Raw genomic sequence first — 21,294 nt, forward strand, 5'->3', positions numbered from 1 at the left:
ATTTACTAGTATAACTATCGATTTACTAATGTACTTATAGAATATGTTGTGTAGCATCCAGCTTCATGCATTCCAGTCAGGTACACAGTCTGGTATTCCAAAAATGCACAAGTACTATATTCTGCACATCGTAGCATTGGGCGGGTGACAGTTGACATTTTGGCTGTTGTACTATAAAAAAAAACTTTATGTGTCTGCATGGTACTCACTTGCCTGAATACATATATCTACTTAGTAAGTTAGATCTACTTAATAAATATTTTTTGACAAAGATGGAACTAAAGAAGAAAATGACATGAAACATGGCTTTATATTAATGTAATAATGCTATTCCTATTTTAAAAAACTATGAATATAAGCATTAAAACTCCAAGAAATACTGAAAATGTTTTTATTAAAATACTTAAGAACCAATCTGTCGTCCATTAAACTACTCATTCAATGTAAATAGCATTAAAATCAGATAAACTCATCACAGATAATGATGAAAATTATAAACCTCCCATACCACGTTATAATTTTATTTGAACCGTTTTTCAAACAACTTCAAATTCGGTTGTTTTTTTATGTTTGTTACCTCATACCTCTGTCATTTATAAACGGATTTGAAAAAATCTTTTTATCTGAAAGGATGTACTTTCAAATTAGTAAGCTTACAAATATTATTAAAATCGGTTCACTAGTTTACTTTTTAAAACAAAATACCTGCTTTTGCCGTAATCGAACTCGGCGTTTTTTATGGAACCAAAATCTTAATCAATCATGATTATCTTAATATATATGTAATGATTATAGATTTAAATAAAAAGGGTTCAAACAAAATTATGACACTGTACTGGGGACCTGTGTCATTGTACCTACTAAAGAATGTGTATCTAAAAATAACATCCGTACAAATTTTAGTCGTCGTAGCTAAGCATTCAGGTAGCAAAATAGATACTTAGCGTACCGTTGCGTGATGCAAAAATCGGCTATAATTTTTCATTTCAAATACAAAAAGCCTTTATTTCAAAATCAAAAATTTATAAAAGGAAAATATTAAAGATACATCTATAGCATTTTAGATTTTAAAATTATAATTACATTAATTTTATTTTTTCTTTTATTATATTAATATTACTATTAACAATAATGTGAAAGGAGAAGTCTTTTATTTGACCTTGACTTTTTCTGTTATTTGAAGTCAACTTTCATAGTCAAAAACTACCATAGAAAATCTAAATAACAATATACTCTATAATTTTACAAAATTTCACCGATTTTTGAAAGTATTAATAATAAATTATATGTATGAATTCAAAAATGGTGAAAGCGGACCCCTCGGATTGAATAAACTGCGTGACGATTAGCGGCTGGCAAGAATCCAGCGCGTGGCGTGTGACGCCGCCGGCGAGGGACCTTGCAGCCGCAGACGCCAGAACCTGCAGCCTCCCCTTCTACTATATGCACACAGAAATGTGATACATTAATTATTACTTACATAGAACAGCGTGACCAAGGCCGCTTGAATCATGTATTATTCCGAGCATCTTGCATGCATGCTCACATTGAACTACTCGTCTAGTCTAGAAACAACTACGTATAAATTTTAAATAACTATTGGTTTTTATTCTGCAAAAATAGCTTCGGCATCAATTGTGACAAAATTAATATGTATTAGGTTGAAAAATTTTACCTTCTGACAACTCGAACTAATTGGATTCAAATCCGCACTTTTCGGTTATTTATAATAGTCTTCAATGGGAGGTTAAAAATTTGTTATCTATAATAAAATTCCTTCTACAATTTAATTACGAATGCATTCGGTTTGGTTAATAGACATTTCAGATGTTGATAATAATGACATAACAATAAGGACTAGGTTACTCTTATGATAATGAAAATGATAATTAACTTTTGATGTCTGGTGACGTCTATTTTCTGAAGCATTGTTTATGAAAGAAAAAAGTCGTAGGTACTTTACAACATTATTTTGAAAATAAGTCATGTTCTTCTTCGATTGCTATATATTTAAAAACTGTTCACACGGCTTAGTTTTGCAATTTGAAGACTCGACGGGTCGAGTGTATCGATCTAAGTCCAGTATTATTCAAAGCGCTATTCCAGTATTATTTATTAGTCTGCGCGTTTACCGCAAAAAAGACGCCGTTTGTCGTATCTCCTCACTTTCAGGGCACTTCCCTTGATAAAAAGTCGAGTCTAGGAATTCTGGGCGTTGATATATCTTGCGACGTCCAGTTTTGCGGTCATCTGGAGGAGAAGGCTAAGATAGCTTCCAAAAAGTTAGGAGTACTCAATAGGGTGAGACGATATTTCATGCCAGAACACCGCCTGAAATTATATAAAGCCCAAGTCAGGCCGCATATGGAATACTGTTCTCACCTGTGGGCAGGAGCGCCACAGTACCAACTCCTTCCGTTAGACCGCATTCAAAGTCGGGCGGCTCGAATTATCGATAGTCAACGCCTTACTGTCCGACTCGACCCACTGAAACTGCGCAGAGATGTTGCATCTCTGTGCATCTTCTACCGAATTTATCATGGGGAGTGTTCTGAGGAATTGTTCGGATTGATACCTGCTGCTGATTTTCACCACCGTACAACCCGCCACAAACTAAAGTTTCATCCCAATCATCTGGACGAGTGGCGGTCTTCCACCGTGCGTTTTTCAAGGCACTTTCTTCCACGCACAACCATTCTTTGGAATCAACTTCCAGCAGCAGTATTTCCGAACCGATACGACAACATAACCTTCAAGAAAAGAGTATATTCCTTTTTAAAAGGCCGGCAGCACACCTGCAATGCCGCTGGTGTTGTGGGTGATCATGGGCGGCGGTAGTCACTTACCATCAGGTGAGCCGCATGCTCGTTTGCCCCCTGTGTTGTAAAAAAAAAAAAAAAAAAAAAAGCTCCTTTGTTAGTATGGGTACAGGTCATCAGATAAGGCTTGAAATGGTAAATCGCACGTAATGCTCAAATATAGTACGGTGTTGTGGATAAGGAAGCTTCGCAGTGGTACTCAACTGCAGGGCAAGTCAACCTTGACCAGTCCGGCCTGACTTGATCTGATTCTATCATCAACATCGCTTTGTAAAATCACCTTGGTTGTAACAATTAAAAAGATAAGAGATCTAGGTGATAACTACCTATATATAAATTCATAATAAGACATAAGAAAACAATTTGCAGCAGTGAGGATTTAAATTAAAATCACATTACGAATATTAAGCACCTATTCAGATATTAAGGTCGATTCTGAGAAGCCATTTCTGTAAACCTAACTCAAATTCTTTATAGGGGCTATTTTTATATTATATATATTTAATTTAAGTAATTACACTAGACCTGACGGTGTGGTTATTTGTGTGATTCTCTAAAATTAAAATTTCAATTTAAAGAACGAAATCTTTTTTAAAATTGAAATTTTAATTTAATTAAATCAAAATTTCAATGATTAATTATTCGAAGTTTAATTAATAATGCACAGAAGACAATAATTACGCAGAGCTTTCAAATTAATGATAAGAGATAGGTTTAAAGAAATGACGGAATCGACCCGAATGTTCCATTTACTTTCAAGTTTCCCGTATTCCACCAATTGGGTATTTTTATGGGATGAAAATGGAATTATAATTCCGACATATAGATAGATGGCACTACGCTTACTGGGTGCTAGTGAATGGTGAATTAGGTGAGATTGAAGTCAGTTGACCCACTGTGACATAATTAAATTAACCATGTATTAATAACTACAGTATCCAAGATGAAATTTAAAAATGACCTTATTGGGTTTATTGCTAGTAATAGAGCAGCTAGACCTACTAATAAACCCCTTCACCCATTAACTATGTTAGGACTGTTAATACTGCTATTGCTGTTATATGCTACATAGTACTTTTATCTGAGTAATGACATAGTATAAAAAATGGCGTACTGCCAAAATAAAATCGCAATAAATGATTGATTTGAATTGAATAGAATTAAAGGTAAATAACGTTAATTACGTCATCGATTCCAACAAAATCAAAATATATAAATACAAAATTTTAAAGCAAAAAAAATGTAGTCTTTCTATTAGCAAATTAATCATTTATAATAGCTGTTTGTTCCATCTTGGCCTACGCCATTTAGATTAAGTAACTGTCCGGCGCATAGTAGTAATATAACGTACTTATACTTAGCTCCGACGTCATAACTACTATTAATATTCTATCTCGATAAAATATCATTATAAATGAGTACACAGATTCAGACCAACATGGACAACCCGAATGTTCTCTGTGAAACCTCTTTTCTCTGAACAAACCTCTATATCCTCTTTTTCGAAGCGCGCATAATGCCTCTGATATTACAGGCGTTCATAGGCTATATATATATTAACCGCTTGCAATCATGTGAACGATAAGTTTACTTACCACCACAATGATTTAAACAGAAAACATAATGTGTTGTTTTACTCAGTCGTGTTTGCAAACAATCACAATATAATATAATAAAAGCAAAGCAAGTACAATAAAAACAAAAACGTATATTTGTGTCTAAAATCTTTTAACATTTTTCAATATTTTTTTTTATTACGATCGATTTAGAATTCAGAATTAGGGAAAAACATAAATTTCATTTATATTGAATTGTAAAGTCATTTTAGCATAAATCTGAGCAAGCCGTTGTAAATTAATTTCTAGCCTTATTTATTTTATATACATTTTTTCAATTTTCTTATTGAATAATACCTATTATAGAATTCCTAATGCTCTATTAATAAACGACAGTTTTAATTCTGACTACTGAAACAGTTTCATTAAAAAAAAAAAACTAAACCGACTCGACTAGAAATCAAACCCACGACTTTATTATCGTAAGTTTGCATGGTTGATAATACACGTTACCTCGAGGTTAAATTGAAAGTACCTTTGCTGTATGGAGGCCAATAGTGCTGTATAAACCATTTTTAAATTGCAATCATAACATTTTTTTTAATAAAATCATAACTTTTGATAGCCTACAGAAACAGGTCACGCAAGAACGATTAAATATTAGCAAAATGATTACAAAGTAATAGCTGTACGTAATAAAATAGCATCATTTATAAATATGGCTCATTATAAAAAGTTTTTCGTTTCATTTCAAAGAAATCAACAACAAAAACATTACTTTCATATCAATTCTAAAGACGAGAAACATAAATTATTATTATTGCGCCTATGTGTATTAGTCTTATATATACTATGTTATTTCCCTCTGCTCCAAACAGGATGCCTTATTACGTTTTGTGGGAATTTTAAAATATCTATTTTTAGTACTAATTTAATTCACATAATGCATGTATCCTCTATGCAATCTTTATATATTGTTTAATCCAGCAGTTTTGTTAATCGATCAATTTCTCTTTTTTATTATAAATAGTTTTAGAGAGAAATAAAGCATCTCGAAAAATATCTTACCAGTATCTACGTCCATCAGTTTTTATCTGAGATCAAAGATTTCATCTAAAATTTAGGTAAATTGACACAAAGTTTGAATTATAGCAGAATTGAATACAAGTATATTACGCAAGTTACAACTTGGTTAAGAATTACCTACTTGTCTCTAAAGCATTTTATTAATTTTATTCAGAAAAAGCCACTGCGATACTCGATCTTCATAAATGAATACTGTTAGGCCTGTTTGTTCAATACGAAATATAAATCACAAAAGAGTTCCATCTGAGAATTAAAATCGGGCTTTGATGAATAAAACTACAGTCTTTGAATAGTAACTGTTTAGACGAGGCACGAGACCAAATAGCATTTTAATAATGAAATATTGACAGCATTGCATTAATGTTAGTTCACATAAAATTATTTCCTAAATAGTTTTATAAGTATATGATTAATTTCTCTGAGAGAATTAACATGTCTCTTGTTTTAAACTACTTAGGTATAAGCGCTGAGTTATCTATTGTTTTAGCCATAAATCCAAAAGTAGTAAAGCAGCTTCATTCTATCACGATTGGCAAACTTTAATAGGCCGACTAGTCAGTACCTGTGAAATCGATGTTATGTAAGCTATGGGAGGTTTGCACATTTTTAATGAAGGTAATTCTAGGTATTTCCCGTCCTTGCTTGTTTCGTCATAGTAATAGATAGGAAAAGGCAGCTATAAATATTTCAAGTATAATTACTGAATATATCTATACTAATATTATAAGGAAGAAAAATTTGATTGTTTATTTGTGTGCTTATAGTGGATAAATTCAAAAACTGAAAGCTACATTTTATTAGCAAGTAAAATAACCTAAATATTATTTATTTAAAAATTAGAGATCCTTACAAAAATTACAATCGAACTCATGATTACAAAATTTTGTGTATTAAAATGAATATAAACTATTATGTTGCTATCTATCCACTCGTGTGAAGCCAGAACGGATCACTAGTTTAAATATAAATAAATGATCATGGACAGTTTACCATCAGAATTAGAAGGTAAGAAAGACAAACCAAAGTGACTATACTACATCAATAGTTGTTAATTGTCCACTGCTGAACATAAGCTTCCCTCTTGGAGGATATTGCCAGTAATTGCCACACTTGGCAGGCTGGTTGACAACTGCAGTTAGACTTTGATGGTTTTTTAAAATGGGACGCTACTACCCATTACTTAACCATTAAACACCCTTAGTCCTATAAGAATGGAAAGGCAGGTCAGTTAGCCCATGACGATGGGCTAACTGACCTGCCTTTCTATTCTTACCTATCATCCCTCACTGGTGTCCCGCCAGCGTATACCGTTAACGCAGGCTGGGTTACCATTCTATTATCATCCATTAAAAATAATAACACCTTAGTCCTCAGAAATGGGAACGCATTAGGTATTATGTTGATAATATTCTGTAATGTCTACGGTACTGTTCAAGGTTACCACTCGATACTGGTTACCACTCGTGTTAATGTAGACCGTCAGCTATGTTTTCATATTCCATAAAAAAATAATTACAATAATAACTATTTGTAGGCAGTTATTAGTGAAGATGATCTAAAGTTAATTTGTGCAAAAGTAACCTCCACTGCGAAACACTAGCCAAAAAGCACCGGGCCAACACATACGTCTTTACGTAGAGTTTAGTTAGATGGGCTTCATTTGGCTGCAAGTCCTGCATCTGGTGTTTGGCACTCTAGAGCGGATATCTGCTTCTATTGCTGGCACTGTGACCGAAGGCTCGCGCCAAACGACTACACCATAAGTGTTTAATTCGACAGATGGCATAGGATTAGAAGGTTGGAGGTTGGCTCGTTTTTACAATATGTACCGACTTTAATTATTTGAATGTTGATAATTTGTGATCAATTAAACTATAAACTAAATTATTAGAAAATGAAGCCAACCGGGCAGTGAGTACAAAAACAAGAAACTTTCGATTATTCTAAACCTTATATTTCTTGACCTCATAAGTACAAATATATAAAAAATATTTAAGGGATAATTTAAGTGTAAATAAAATATTGTGTGACTTAATAAAACTACAGATACATATACTTTTGAAATAATATATTTTCCTGTTAATATAATTGTATATAGGTTTGAACAAAATAATACTGTAACTTGTAGTATATAATAAATAAAAAAAAAACATTTACAAGCACCTGATAGTATACAGCTATATGTAGATAATCATTTGAGACTCTGCATTTATAAAACTTAAAGTGTTGCGACTACAAAAAATTATATCGTATGTTATATTTTATTATCTTCATTCTATAAAAATACTGTGTACAAAACACAATAAGAATTATTTAATATATTTATATATGAGTGACTTCATAAATTATCGAAATATTTTACTCGCAACGATAACACAGAGAGAAGTTGATTGATTAGTTTGTCCAGTTACAGCCTATCTAGGGTTGCCAAGGTTGGCTTTGTCCTAATTCTAGGCAATGTCATTTTAGTGTTATAATTATCATTTTTATAATCGATCTTTTCAAACTATTAAAAAAGACTTGAGATACAAGTTTGTTGAACTGTTATTTATTTATAAATAACAGTTTAACGAACGAATTTCAATAATATTAAAATACATTGTTTATTTAAAAACTACTCCGTTTACTCGCATACAATAAAATAACAAACAGGGAGCGTTCTTTTTTTTATATACCTAGTCATATGTGAGATAAAAGGAATGAAAGCATACTGTACGAAGTAGTAATATTAGATATATTACTTAAACTTTGTTTCAAGACATTTTTCGGTATGTTGTGAAATCTATGTCTTAAAATAACGTAGATTCAAACTCTCCAATTATTATAAATCCAAGTATTCTGGAGAAAATAGTGTTTAATTATCTCCTTGAAGTTATCACGTTCGTTGTTCAAGAGTAAGATACCAAGTCTACCAATCTCGTTACCTGGTTCTCAGGAGTAATATCAGAGTTCAAAGAGGTCCTATAAGCGTCACTGTGTTTTCAGTAATCAAGTAGACTGTTTCTGTCACAGATTTCATGAATATTTCCACCCTATAAAGTCTAAATTTCCATCCCCGATTGTCCCTATTCGCATAATTTATAAAATAAATAATATTAAAAAAAAACATTACGTTTTAGTAATTGGCAACCCTAGAATAGGTATATTTTACAGTCCACTCGGTGGGTAGTAGCAAATGCCATTAATAACGTAATAGAAAAGAGTGGTGGTTATTACTTGCTACATCATAATCACGTTATAGTTTATTTTACCGCTCCATCATATTAAAATTATAAATGTGATCAAATTAAAAATCTATAAATCCAACAAAATGACTATCAATATATCACAAATCAATATCTTTGTCATATTAATAAAATTTTGAGAATTAAAATTATTCCTTACATTATAAATATGAAAGTTTGTAAATATGTTTGGATTTAAACCACTTTAAATTTCAATGAAATTAGGTGCACGGATACATTATATCTTAATATATAAAATACTTAACTGATTCTAAAGCCACGGGGAACAACTAATATTTTATATTAAATCACATGTCAATTTTATAAATTGCAAATTGTATTAGACATTATTAAAATATAACATTTATATTAAAATTTACATAATGTATTACTAAAAAAAATATTTTGAAATGGACGGGTACTAATAATAATACTCGTCATTTCATATTTTAATAACATTTCTAAATTCTACGACTACTTGAAATAAGTAGCATTGTAGAAAGAGTTCTATACTAATTTAAAAGATATTGAATTTTAATTTTCACATTATCTTTTATCCTCCTTAAAATAAAATATAACTGTATTTAATAAACATGGAGCAATTATAATCTAAAAATGTTTTCAGATTCTTAAAAAATAAAACTATACATTTTCACTCACATTCTTTGTTGCTAATATCAAAATATGTTCTGATCAAAATGAATATCCATATTCGTTCCTTTATGTACTTGATATCATAAACATTCAAATCTTTTCATATTCATCGAGTTCGACGATATATCAACATGTTATTGGTACAACGATATAAAGGTCATCTACGTATCAGCCATTATATATTGCGTTGAATACTACGACTTGTACATGCAATAGGCTTCCATGATCACTTACAAGATAACTTTCAAACTAAATATATTATTCAGAGTATATAATGTTAAGTTACCATTTTATTAATAAAGGCATGTAGGTGAACAAGTCTTATAACTTAAAGACATAAATAGATGAAGGTGATAGATCACATTTTCGGATTTTCGCTATTCTATGAATGGATGCAGGAGTTGCTTTGTACATACTAACTTACGTTTACAATCTATTACTATAGCTTATACTTGTTAGTATGCGCGTACGTCACCTGCCCATGCATTTAATAGCGAAAATCCAAAAATGTGACATATCACCTTCAGCAATTTATGTCTTCATTTAATACAATTCATTACTATAAAATAAGTTCCAACTGATTAATACATTGTGAAGTAATACTCGTAAGTATCTAATGAAACTAATAATATAATCATAATATTTTTAGATATTGAAACAATATTACTATTTATTTATTAATCTTGTTAACTCCTACTAATATTATAAATGTAAAATTTACTAAAAATTATACTGTTTGTATGCATAACAGTAGAACGGATTTAAATGGTATTTTTTACATTTATAACATGATTGCTCTAACAATTGGGTACAATTATTTTTTTATAAATAAATTGCTGTAAGTATAGCAGAGAGCCAAATTATACCCAAACTAAGCAGAGCTTTATATACATTTGGTAAATATATAGAATTTGCGGTCTCAATGCCTGAGTTCATCATCAGTTTCTACAGCCTCGCAGCTGTGGTATTTGGAGGAAGTATCAGGACAGCTGTCAGCTATAGAGAGGTCGTCAGATGAAGCGGCCGGAGCCTCGTGAGCTGCTAACGGCATTAGCTCCTCGTCTCCTCCGCCATAGGTAGGGGTGGTCATACCGTTCCGTTTTATCGTGTTGATTAAAGAATCGGCTTCACGACTCCAGCAATCTGTATTATTACCAAGATACGCTATATACATATAGAAGCGTGCCAAATGTCACAGTCTTATATACTTATATCTACTATCAGAAAAAATAACACGACTCGATATCGATAATAATAAAATTTTGTACAGAAATCGATTATGTAATAGAGCTTATAATAATTTTAGGTTTTGTTAGGAAAAAAACTATTATTTTAGTTACAGAAAAAATATTATTGAACTAACACGGAAATAAATCCTGTTGATTGCAAAAAGAAATTGTCAAAATAGATTCAGAATTGGCGAAGATTTATTTATTTGCACAATGTAATTATTTGTACATTTGGCGGACACCGGTTGGTGTTTTCTTCCATTTAACCATTGGGCTAACAGATGAATAGGTAGGCGGTGCATTCAACAATTGAAAAACATATATTAATATTTAACATACTCATATTTATACATTATAAATATATAATTAGACTAATATAAACATACAGAAAATACGTAATATAAATAAATATTATGTGACTGAAATCGCTAGAAACAAAACATTTTGAGGATGTAATTTCCTTGTTACAGAATTTTAGTACATCTTTAAAATTTCTTAGTTTTTAAATAGATGGACTGTTTACCGCGTATTGGTGCGCGCGTAATTTTATTTAAGGTGTGCGTTGAGAGACTCGAAACAATATAGGAAGATCATTTCTTAAATTGGCTCAACCGAGAATTAAGATCCAGGTTCGATAATCTATGCAAAGGAATGTGCCTACTATATTACCATGGAGGTTCTTTATATAGACATTAAATAGTGTTAGTTATAACTAATTATGTATTTTAACTAAAAAAAAAGCAATATATTATCAGCATATTACAGGCATAAAAATAAAATGTTCACGTACAAATAAAATGAATTGATTTGTGTTTGAAACATTGCCCTCAAAATATACACTTTTTTCAAATTCAGTCTCCGAAATCGAAATAGGGTTGTACAAAAACAATAAATAATAACAATATATCACAAATATGGTAAATAATATAAGATTGTTTTTAAATTAATAAATATAAATTGAAAAAAGGTACACAACTGTCATTCATGTACACGGCTATCTAAAGTTGTTTTGTAGAGATTGTAGAGCGGCCAGTCCTAACTGTTTAAGGACGCTAACTCTAATAAGAATTCGCGAGAACATCAATTCTAATCCGGGTTTATATGGTAGGCCGCATGTGTTAAATAATAAGTAATAATACTTACTAGGTCTTTTCTCGGGTGGAACCGGCTGGACTGTTGTGGGCGGTGGTGGCTTAGAAGCTGACCGGAGCCTCCTCGGACTCCGAGCAAGAGCGTGGGAGATACTCGGCAACCTTATGTCTAAATGGGATCCCCTCTCTGTTACTATTTTATTATTCATAGCATACAGTTTGGTAGTGATATCGCGGGCTATCAATGTGGTCACCACGCAAGCAAGGTAAGGCTCTTTCACAAATAGATATTCAAGTGAACTTCTTTGCCAATATACGTATCGACATGATGATGCAGCTACTATTGACACCTGTTCATCACAAATTTTTAAGTTAATTTATAATAATAAGAATTTAATATAGAATATATGTCTATTTATAATATCGATGGGTAGATGTATATTGTAAGAATAAAAGAAGAACGGCAGGGCGAAACAATTACTGAAAACTAATCCAACGGCCATTATTGCGAGTAATTGGTTTTTAACAACCTCTCAGGTCAACCTCCTCATGGTTGCCTCTGAAAAATCGTCGTGTATTTCGTCACGATGGACCAACTGACTATTATTATCATCATATCAGCCGTTAACTATCCACTGCTTGACATAGGCCTTTGTCAGTAGTTGACACACTTGGCAGTTGCGTTGGCAACCGCCTTTACTTCAGTTTAATCTAATACCCCTCACTAGTAATCCGCTAGCGTATACCAATAGTGCAAACAAATTTACTATTCTATCCCGTCCTATCCGTATCCAGTTTCTGTTATTTTATTTTTTAATTTTAGAAAAAATATACGTAAATAAATTTCGTCCGAACGTTCGAAAACAATAAAAAACAATAATAAAACACCAACTTTCTTTAGAATCATGGAATAGAGAACATCAAAAGTGAATAAGAATCATATTTCATTAATGACTTGGCACCTATCGACATATTTTCTGTTTACCTTACAATCTTTCCACTAGATCAATAAATCGCTTAAAAAGTACTTTAAAAGAGTATATTTAATCACTACAAACATAGCGTAACGTTGTTCAGCTTTCATCGATATTTAACCCCGTTTCTTGCATTTATAGCCACTTTGGCTGTTACACAGCCATATCAGACAACAAATAGGTCACCGGAATGGGGTAGGTAGGTAATGCCAAAGCGAGCCGTGATGTACTACACAGCAAACCGATCGCGAAATTAAACTCGTATGCTTTATAGATAGATAGAGGTAGAAGTAATGATGCATAAAGATATAGACTCTATAAACACACTTATTTTATATAATGAAATGGAAATAATAAGTATTTTATATATTATACTTCGAAGAATTTTCTGCGGTCGCCTTACACTATGATATATGTTTATCTATGTCCTATTCTTTTTTATATTTTTATTATTTTATATATATTTATATAGTCTTTGTATGACAATATTGTTAGAAATGACATAGTATATTAAGAAAAAAAATCCCTTTATTAATTAGAATCTAGGCCATGAAAAAATAAGTTTATTATTCATAGTTAATAATTAAAACAATTATAAAACACCAAAATTCTAATTTGGTTGCCATTCATTTCCGTAACATTGAAACGGTGGATTAAATTTGCAGGAAAATATTTGGAGCGCCCGTTGTAACAGTCAAATGAAATTTAATTCAAGAAAAACAAAATATTTCCATTTGATTAGGAAATAAGAATGAAATTTTGAGTTAAAGTTTATGAGTAAGAGAATGAGTAATATATAATTTCGACTCTTTCTCTTCTGTTCATCTAATATTGAAATCTATAATAATTTTGTACCTATGACAATAGAATTAATATCGTCTAATGGTACAAGATATTAAAAAAATGTTTTTCCTTTTCGAAATATTTATAAGCTATCTTCATCCATTTTAGTAAAAAAGATATCCATTATGTATTTGTATAAATCCGTTCATCAAACTTGGCATCTATAGTTGGCATTAGCATGACCTCCATGCCTCCATCCATCGACTGTAACATTTGTTTATATAGGTTAGAGGGTTGAGGCTCTTTCCGACCAATGTTGCTAGCGCTCTTCTCCCCTGAATAATGAACTCATCAGTTTACCGCCCGAGCGTGTTAGTTAGCCCCATTGCGTTATTTAACAAGGTGAAGCCCTCCTTTCACTAAAGCATTTTTGCGTGAAATAAGATTCTTTCAGTTGACATAAAAGATATTACGGCCCGAGATGAAACTGAGTTGGCATTTAATAGCTGCAATATCTCATTTTAATATCGTTTGCAAGAACGCAAGAAATTAGACTTCGAAAGTATGTTATAAACCTCTCATGGCATATGATAAAAGGCAGCTTCGTGATCTCGCAACATGATGCCGTGCATAATGTAAATCTAATATTGAAGCAGTCTAAACAACATTGTAATACCTACACAATCCCTAAGAGTGTGTTACACATTATACCTTCTATTAGGAACACAATAAATAACATAAAAAATACATTTCTAAATATTTTTTGTACATTGGATTCGGTTATCGTTCTGGTATGATCCCATTTATTCTAAAGACCCTTATTTAAAGGGAAAATACGCGAAGATTGTGGTAATTCACACACCCATTACAATCAGATATTTTAGTTAGACCTTCTATTTGTCTACACAGCTATCAGTTTGACATAAAATAAAAACACTGATCGTTTTACCTAATTCCTCATTGGAAACTCATAGGAATCAATATTATGAAAATTAATTTTTATTATCTCACCTTAAATTTTTCGTCAATAGTGGCTCTGCTGGACTCAAATTCAGGCGAGTCCAAAAACTCACAAGGAAGAATCGGATGTAGAAATTGGTGACCACTCATCACATTTACCTGGTAATGAAAAAAAAATATTCACACAAATAGTACTTTGTAGAATTTTCTAATAATGACGTATATCGTATAACCTACTTATCTACATAGAAACTTTATATAGTCGTGTTTATAACATTGCTATGATTATGGGAAAAGGATATTATGAATACGTTTACGCGCCTAGGTCTCTATTTTTTATGATAAACATCTTATATTTTGTCTGAATAGTCTGCTCGGCAAAAACTTATCTAATCTGTTTTATATAAAGAAGTTATAAGAAATTATTTCTCGCGGCTTTGCTCGCGTGTATCAGTATATGTACATTCTGTATTTTGTTAAGTTCATTGGCGTATTCAAAATTATTTTCCAAGGAGGCCTGGCTCCTTAAAAAGCGCATATATACTCTCAGACATATCTTTTTAAAGCTTCGTTTGCATCGATGAGGTCGGTACTGCATCAGCCAATTCTGGGATGGATACGGACCCCTCTTTCCCCTCCAATACGCCTACAGTTAAAGTAGAGTGTATCTGTATAGGATAGCTTATATCAAATACAAGTATCTTTACAAACTTTCACATCTTACTAATACGTTTGATGACTTTATTGATTTTTTGACTAGATGATTTCTGTACGTGGGAGATATTTTAAAAAATTTATGTAAAAGCACTTTGCACAGGCAATTAAAGACAAAACTATAATTTTTAGAATTTTTGAATCTGTCTGTATGTTTATTCAGGCATTACGCAAGAACTACTGCACTGAATAGTTGTATCCTGAAAATCTAAGTTGAAATCTGATATATGTTTCATTTTAATATACCATTTTAAGTAGTCTACTACATTGGGTTTCCTAAATCCAAAATTCACGTATACAAACTAGTCTAATGAGTCTATATCTTCATCCTAATGATAGGTCATATATTGATTTCTTTTTTTCTTATATTTAAATCTTATGTTGTTTGTATACACATACATGTCTGAGATATATATTATATACTTAAACACGTGTAAACATTATAACTGCAGACGTTTGTGTATTCGATCGTTTAGATTTTTTTACAGCAGTTTTAGCTTGTGTGTTGCTAAAAACCTAGACTAATGGGTTAAAAAATTCGTTACGAGTCACTAAGCTCGAATCGTGTAAAGAATATCACAACCGTGGTGGCAGCACAATAGACGTGGTTCAAATTTTACTATAGGCGACTTTTTCACCAAATCCATGATAATAAACACCGTCAATAGTAACTTGACTCCTATATACAAACATAGTGAACTTGCGAACTATTACTTACGTTAATTACTTCAGAAGAATTATTTAGAAAGAAAGTAAAGATAAATTATTTAGAAGCATAAGTTGTCACTTATACGCCATGAATCTCGGAAAATTTGTGTTATTGCTAAATGTCTCGAAATAAAATGGCCAAAAAATACAATGACCATAGAAAAGCTAAAGTAGATACTAGTAGGTATCTATCATGAATAATAATGTGATGACAGCATTTGGTATTTTGAAAAGTATATTGATGAAGCGTATTACGCTTATAGGCACGTTTGCGTCGTTAACCGTACGCTGTATCGCGACAGTTATAGTTTATACATTGCAAACATTGGCACGTGAACGTTCAAAATTATTTTAAATTTACATGCCTGGGGACGAGCCGATGAATACCTAAAACCATTCTATTTGAATTTATATCTGTATACTTTACTAGTTTTTACACGCGACTTTATCCGCGTGATTGCGAAATGTATTATTATAATTGAACAGGATAAAAAAAGTCTGTGTCACAAAATTAAGCATATATGTACGTACTATTTGGAATGGAAAAGGATAGAGCCTTCTTCATTCCAAATAGTGCGTATATGTGTTTTCGCGTGACAATTGATTGAGCCGAAGAGATAACGATCAAATAAACACATTTTCAAATTATTTATAATATTAGTCACGATAGCACATTATACTACCGAAACAAGTTCGAATGTGGACCCTTCTGATGACAGATATTTATTTATTCTTATGCTTTCAAAATAAAATTTCTAATCCACATTCGTTGCCGAAGGCCTCCATAATTTTTTTTCTTCGACTGTAGTCAAGCGTTGTTAGATAAAGCTGTCACTTACTATTATAATGCATATATAATGTAATTTTAGATACATAAAAAAGCATAATAGTTTTCCTGTTGGAAAAATAATAAGGGGAACATCTAAATGAATCTAAGTCTTTTTCACTCTATTTGTACTAATATCAAGCAAACTTTTCCACAGAAATTTCCACGTTGAAAAGAAGTAAAACAGTTGAAGTAAATTCCACGGTTTTGCCATTTGTATAAAAAAATCAGAATGCGTTTTCTGCTGTCTCCGTAAAAAAAAATATTTTCATGTAATTTACCTTTCCAGAGAGTAGAAGTCCTAATCTATCAGTCTTAGTTAAGTTTTGCAAAGCATACGCTTCGCCGGCATGGAGTGACATAATATGTGCGAAATCTGGCGAAACCATCCGCTTAAACTGCAATCTTGATACCTGTCATACGTAATGAAGTATATTAAGTAACTTAGATTATACAGATAGAGCATCGAGCCTCAAAAACAGGTCAACTTGTTGTCAGCTAATTGCTCATGTCTATAGGCGACGGTTATCACTGTACATCAGAGGGGCCGTCAGCTTGCTAGCATTTCTACGTGCATAAAAAAAATGTAGTAATATTTTTTTAATGATCTATTTTATATTTAATTATTTAATAAATAAAATGAGTTTTCGTACATTACAAAAGGTGCGGAATTTATAAGACAAAAAAAATATAGAAGTAATGAAAGAATCACTCATAACTATTTATCATGCAAAATTGTATGAAAAAGTTGACCCGCTTTTCACGAAGCATTTGTATGGAGACACTCAATCTATATAATCTAAGGTAAGTATAGTATCAGACGGTGCTTATTGGAGTTTATTTTTTCACATATGCGGTTTTACCGCATACAAAATACACAATGACCATTTTCCATTGGATTATAACGGAATGTAAATCCTCCTTTTTTGTTAATAGAAAAAAAAAATATTGCGATGATTAAAATTAATTTAATAAAACCAATTATTATTCATTATTTTAACCTGTTACTTATAATAGGTTTTGTGAACCTTCTAACCGCATATGAACCACAAATATATTGCCTTAAACATTTCTTTTATTTATGCTAACAACTTACTCTAAATGGTTCAAAGAGTGTATGGTAGACTTCTTCTAGTTCCGGATCAAACTTAACTGGGCGCATCTCGTACACTAAGTACACGACTTGTGCAAGATTCAAGAACACGAAGCCGAAATTCCAAGAAAAGGCATCCGGGGAACAAATAACATGCCATGCCCATATCGAGTACAGCATGAAACCTAATAGACAAATAAATACACTAATTAAATTATTTTAATGATATTAAGATCATAGCGTAATTGTTTCTTAATCAATAGGCACACGAGTATAAATAACATTAGTGACCATTTATCATAAGATTTATTTTATTACTAGCGGCCCGTCTCGGCGTCGCACGGGTGGACATTTTTACATTTTAAAAAGTGGCCATTAAGGCTGCACACGCGACGGAAGCTTAAAAATGGAGTAACTTCTCCCGTTTTCCTAACATTTCCCTTCACTGCTTCACTGTTCCTATTGATCGTAGCGTGATGAAAAGTATACTATAACCTGCCCAGGAGTATGAAGAATAATTGTACCAAGTTTCGTTAAAATCCGTCGAGTAGTTTTTGTTTCTATAACGAACATACAGACAGACAGACAGACAGACAGGCAGACAAATATTTTACTGATTACATTTTTGGCATCAGTATCGATCACTAATCACCCCCTGATAGTTATTTCGGAAATATATTTCATGTATAGAATTGACCTCTCTACAGATTTATTATAAGTATAGATTTTTTTATACAACTTAGAATGGTAAACAGGCTGACGGCCCACCTAATGGAAAGTGGTAACCGTCGCCTATAGACATGAGCAGTACCATAGACATAACAGAGTATACTGTTTCGCCCATGATACCCCCCATGCGTTGCCATTCCTGAGGACTCAGGTGGTATTCCTCCATACTCAGTAAATTCACGCCATATCCCACCCTTTAAACCGAAACACAGCCATGCAAACACAATTGCTTTACGGTTGAAATACGAATGGGACAGAGGTACCCAAGCAATCGACTTTTGTACAAAGTCTCCCTCTGGTATGTGAATTTATACTATATCTATGATTATTTGCCTCCTCTATGTTTAAAAAACTACTGCAGATAATACCGGTATATCGGTATCCACGGTATCGGTACCCACGCACATCTACGTGAACAATTATTTTAAAATAATAAGAAATTAGCTACTTACCAAAAATTAAAATTGTGTGCATCCAAAGTTGGCCTTTTTTTGTACTTGGAGCGCAATATGAAGCCACAAACAACATATTGGACAGCTAAAAGGATTTAAACATATTTATTAATATGCAACAAAAATCTTTTATTTATGTTAATTTGTATCTAGAATATTTATATTACTTAAAAAAAAACATTTTTACGAGTTGTAGTATCAAAAAATCGACGTGTTTTATTTTTCGCGTAAATACCGAATATAAGGAGGATAAAATAGATAAACAAAAGAACTAGAATCAGTCAGTTTAGAAATTTTATCGATGTCTACGTTGTTGCGAAAAAATAGTTAATAAGCGGTTTGCTAAGACGTTTTATAATTGAGTAGATTATCTCAATTTAATAATAGGTAGATAAATATATAAGGAAAAAAATCAAATTATTTGATACTAAGTACTAATATTGTCTAACGATATTAGTACTTAGTATCAAATAATTTTATTTTTTTTATATTTATTTAAATACCTTTATTGACAAAAAAATATATAGCACAAAAAGCGGACTTAATGCTAATAGTATTTTCTATCAGTCAACCCTTGGGATAACCAGTGAATCAAGAACGTGGTACTTCATTATTGGGATAGGTAAAGAAAATAATAGTTAATTATATATATATATATATATATAATAATTAATTTTGTTATTTAAGTACATATGTATATATTATTTACAGTGTATAGCTACATAAACATATTAAATATCAATATTAAATAAAATATGAAGATGATGACTAGCTGCTATTGCTGTAATGAGTTCATAAGTTGAGCATAGACTTTTTTAACATTTATTTATTTGGAAGCTCTCAGAATGCATCTCGAAACTAGTTATACGTAGGTCAAAAATAAAAAGATTTATCAACAAAAATAGATTAATTACCTACCTATAAAGTACCTACTTAAACCAAATAAGTTTAAATAGATACTTACAAGTATTTTAAACAATCATAATATTGGCACCCGATTACTCCAATTACTTAGTTCTCTCTCTGGACAATTTCTTTTATCAAAGCAACAGAAATAATATTAGATAATCAATAAATAACTATGTTTACACATATAATTACTGATGGTACAGTCAGAAACAATTTACAGCTATTACCATTGTGATGAATATAACATATAGATTAAAACCTATTATATTAATAAACATTTTGTAGTTCATTGTGGCAAGCCTACCAGCATAATTACTTGAATTAATTTGGGTTGTTAACGATTTCTTTCAGCATTAAAGAATTAATCAGATATATACAATTTTTTGTATTCAGATTTACCACACAGCAGCTGACAGCCTTGGGAATTTACAATAAATAGGGATAGTAAATGTACCCCAAGACTGGTGTTCTATTTATGGTATAAACCAGGAGTTCTCAAACTTATTTTGTCTACTGCCCACTTTGAGAATAAATTATTTTTTAGCGCCCCCATTTTTTCACCTACTTAAAAACTTACTTTAAGATCAACAAATCACCCCCCCCCCAAGCCTATACACAACGCCCCTATTTTTTTCTGGATCCCTTACCGCCTTCCTTTAGGCCTGCAGCGTTATCGTCCACTTTAGGAAAGGCTGGTATAAACTAAAAAGGTACACTAAGTACCTATTTATAAATTTATTTTACAAATATAGGTATGTACTTATACTATATTTCATTTAGATATGACAGATATAAAGTGATATTAATTAAACATAAATAATATATTTAAGTATTTAAATAGGGAAGTACCTGAAACAGTGGATGCTGCGGAACTCTCCATAGCGGACACCAAGGCCAATACCATGGTCCTAGATTTAAACACCATCTATTAAATATCTATTTTCCATTACGAGCACAACGTTAATTTCACTATTGTTTGCTTACCCGATGGCATTGTGTAATTCACAGATCCGAAATCTTGAAAGGTACCATTTTCTCCAGGCCATGAATAGTTATATTCAGCGATTTCCAAATATTCTGTCATAGATCGTAATCCGCCACGAGACATTTTTTTGTTCGTTACTAATATACTTTTATTGAAAATAAAACTTAAAGGTTATCACTATTATGTAAACATTATATTTGTATTTTCCTTGTTTTTTTGCTTATCCTTCATTCGTTCACAGCTTCGCGCCAAATCAATATTATCTATTCAATTTTAAGAATTAGCGCCATCTTCCAGTAAAGAGCATGAATTAAATTTTAAACTCAGGAAGCATTTTTATTAATAGGTAAGTAATTATACGAATCACTAATTTGATAATTAATTAGTGAAACAAATTATTTTATAATTTACAACTTGTGACTGATCTCTAAATATTCCAATGTAGCAAGTGTGTTAACTGTTTTTGGAAGTTGTTCTTTGCTGTATTTAGTGTAAGTATCCG

At 31.6% G+C, this 21,294-nt stretch overlaps 1 protein-coding gene across 2 annotated transcripts; it reads right to left on the minus strand.

The window, feature by feature from the left end:
- Positions 1 to 7,514: 7,514 nt before the first annotated feature.
- On the minus strand, positions 7,515 to 21,071 carry LOC113511734 (popeye domain-containing protein 3-like). Of its 2 annotated transcripts, XM_026895441.3 has the most exons (8): positions 20,792 to 21,071; positions 20,657 to 20,715; positions 18,899 to 18,983; positions 17,721 to 17,902; positions 16,906 to 17,037; positions 14,428 to 14,535; positions 11,712 to 12,009; positions 7,515 to 10,482 (listed from the first exon to the last, which is right to left on the minus strand). In XM_026895441.3, the coding sequence occupies exons 1-8, from the start codon at positions 20,913 to 20,915 to the stop codon at positions 10,259 to 10,261; spliced, it is 1,212 nt and encodes a 403-aa protein (XP_026751242.1). In that variant the 5' UTR covers positions 20,916 to 21,071; the 3' UTR covers positions 7,515 to 10,258. The 2 variants fall into 2 exon arrangements, with proteins under 2 accessions (XP_026751242.1, XP_026751243.1); XM_026895442.3 differs by lacking the exon at positions 20,657 to 20,715 and having other exon boundaries at positions 20,792 to 20,922.
- Positions 21,072 to 21,294: the final 223 nt, after the last annotated feature.

The sequence above is a fragment of the Galleria mellonella genome, unplaced genomic scaffold, assembly GCF_026898425.1.
Source record: "Galleria mellonella isolate WM207_F2 unplaced genomic scaffold, CSIRO_AGI_GalMel_v1 utg117, whole genome shotgun sequence".
Classification (NCBI taxonomy): domain Eukaryota; kingdom Metazoa; phylum Arthropoda; class Insecta; order Lepidoptera; family Pyralidae; genus Galleria; species Galleria mellonella.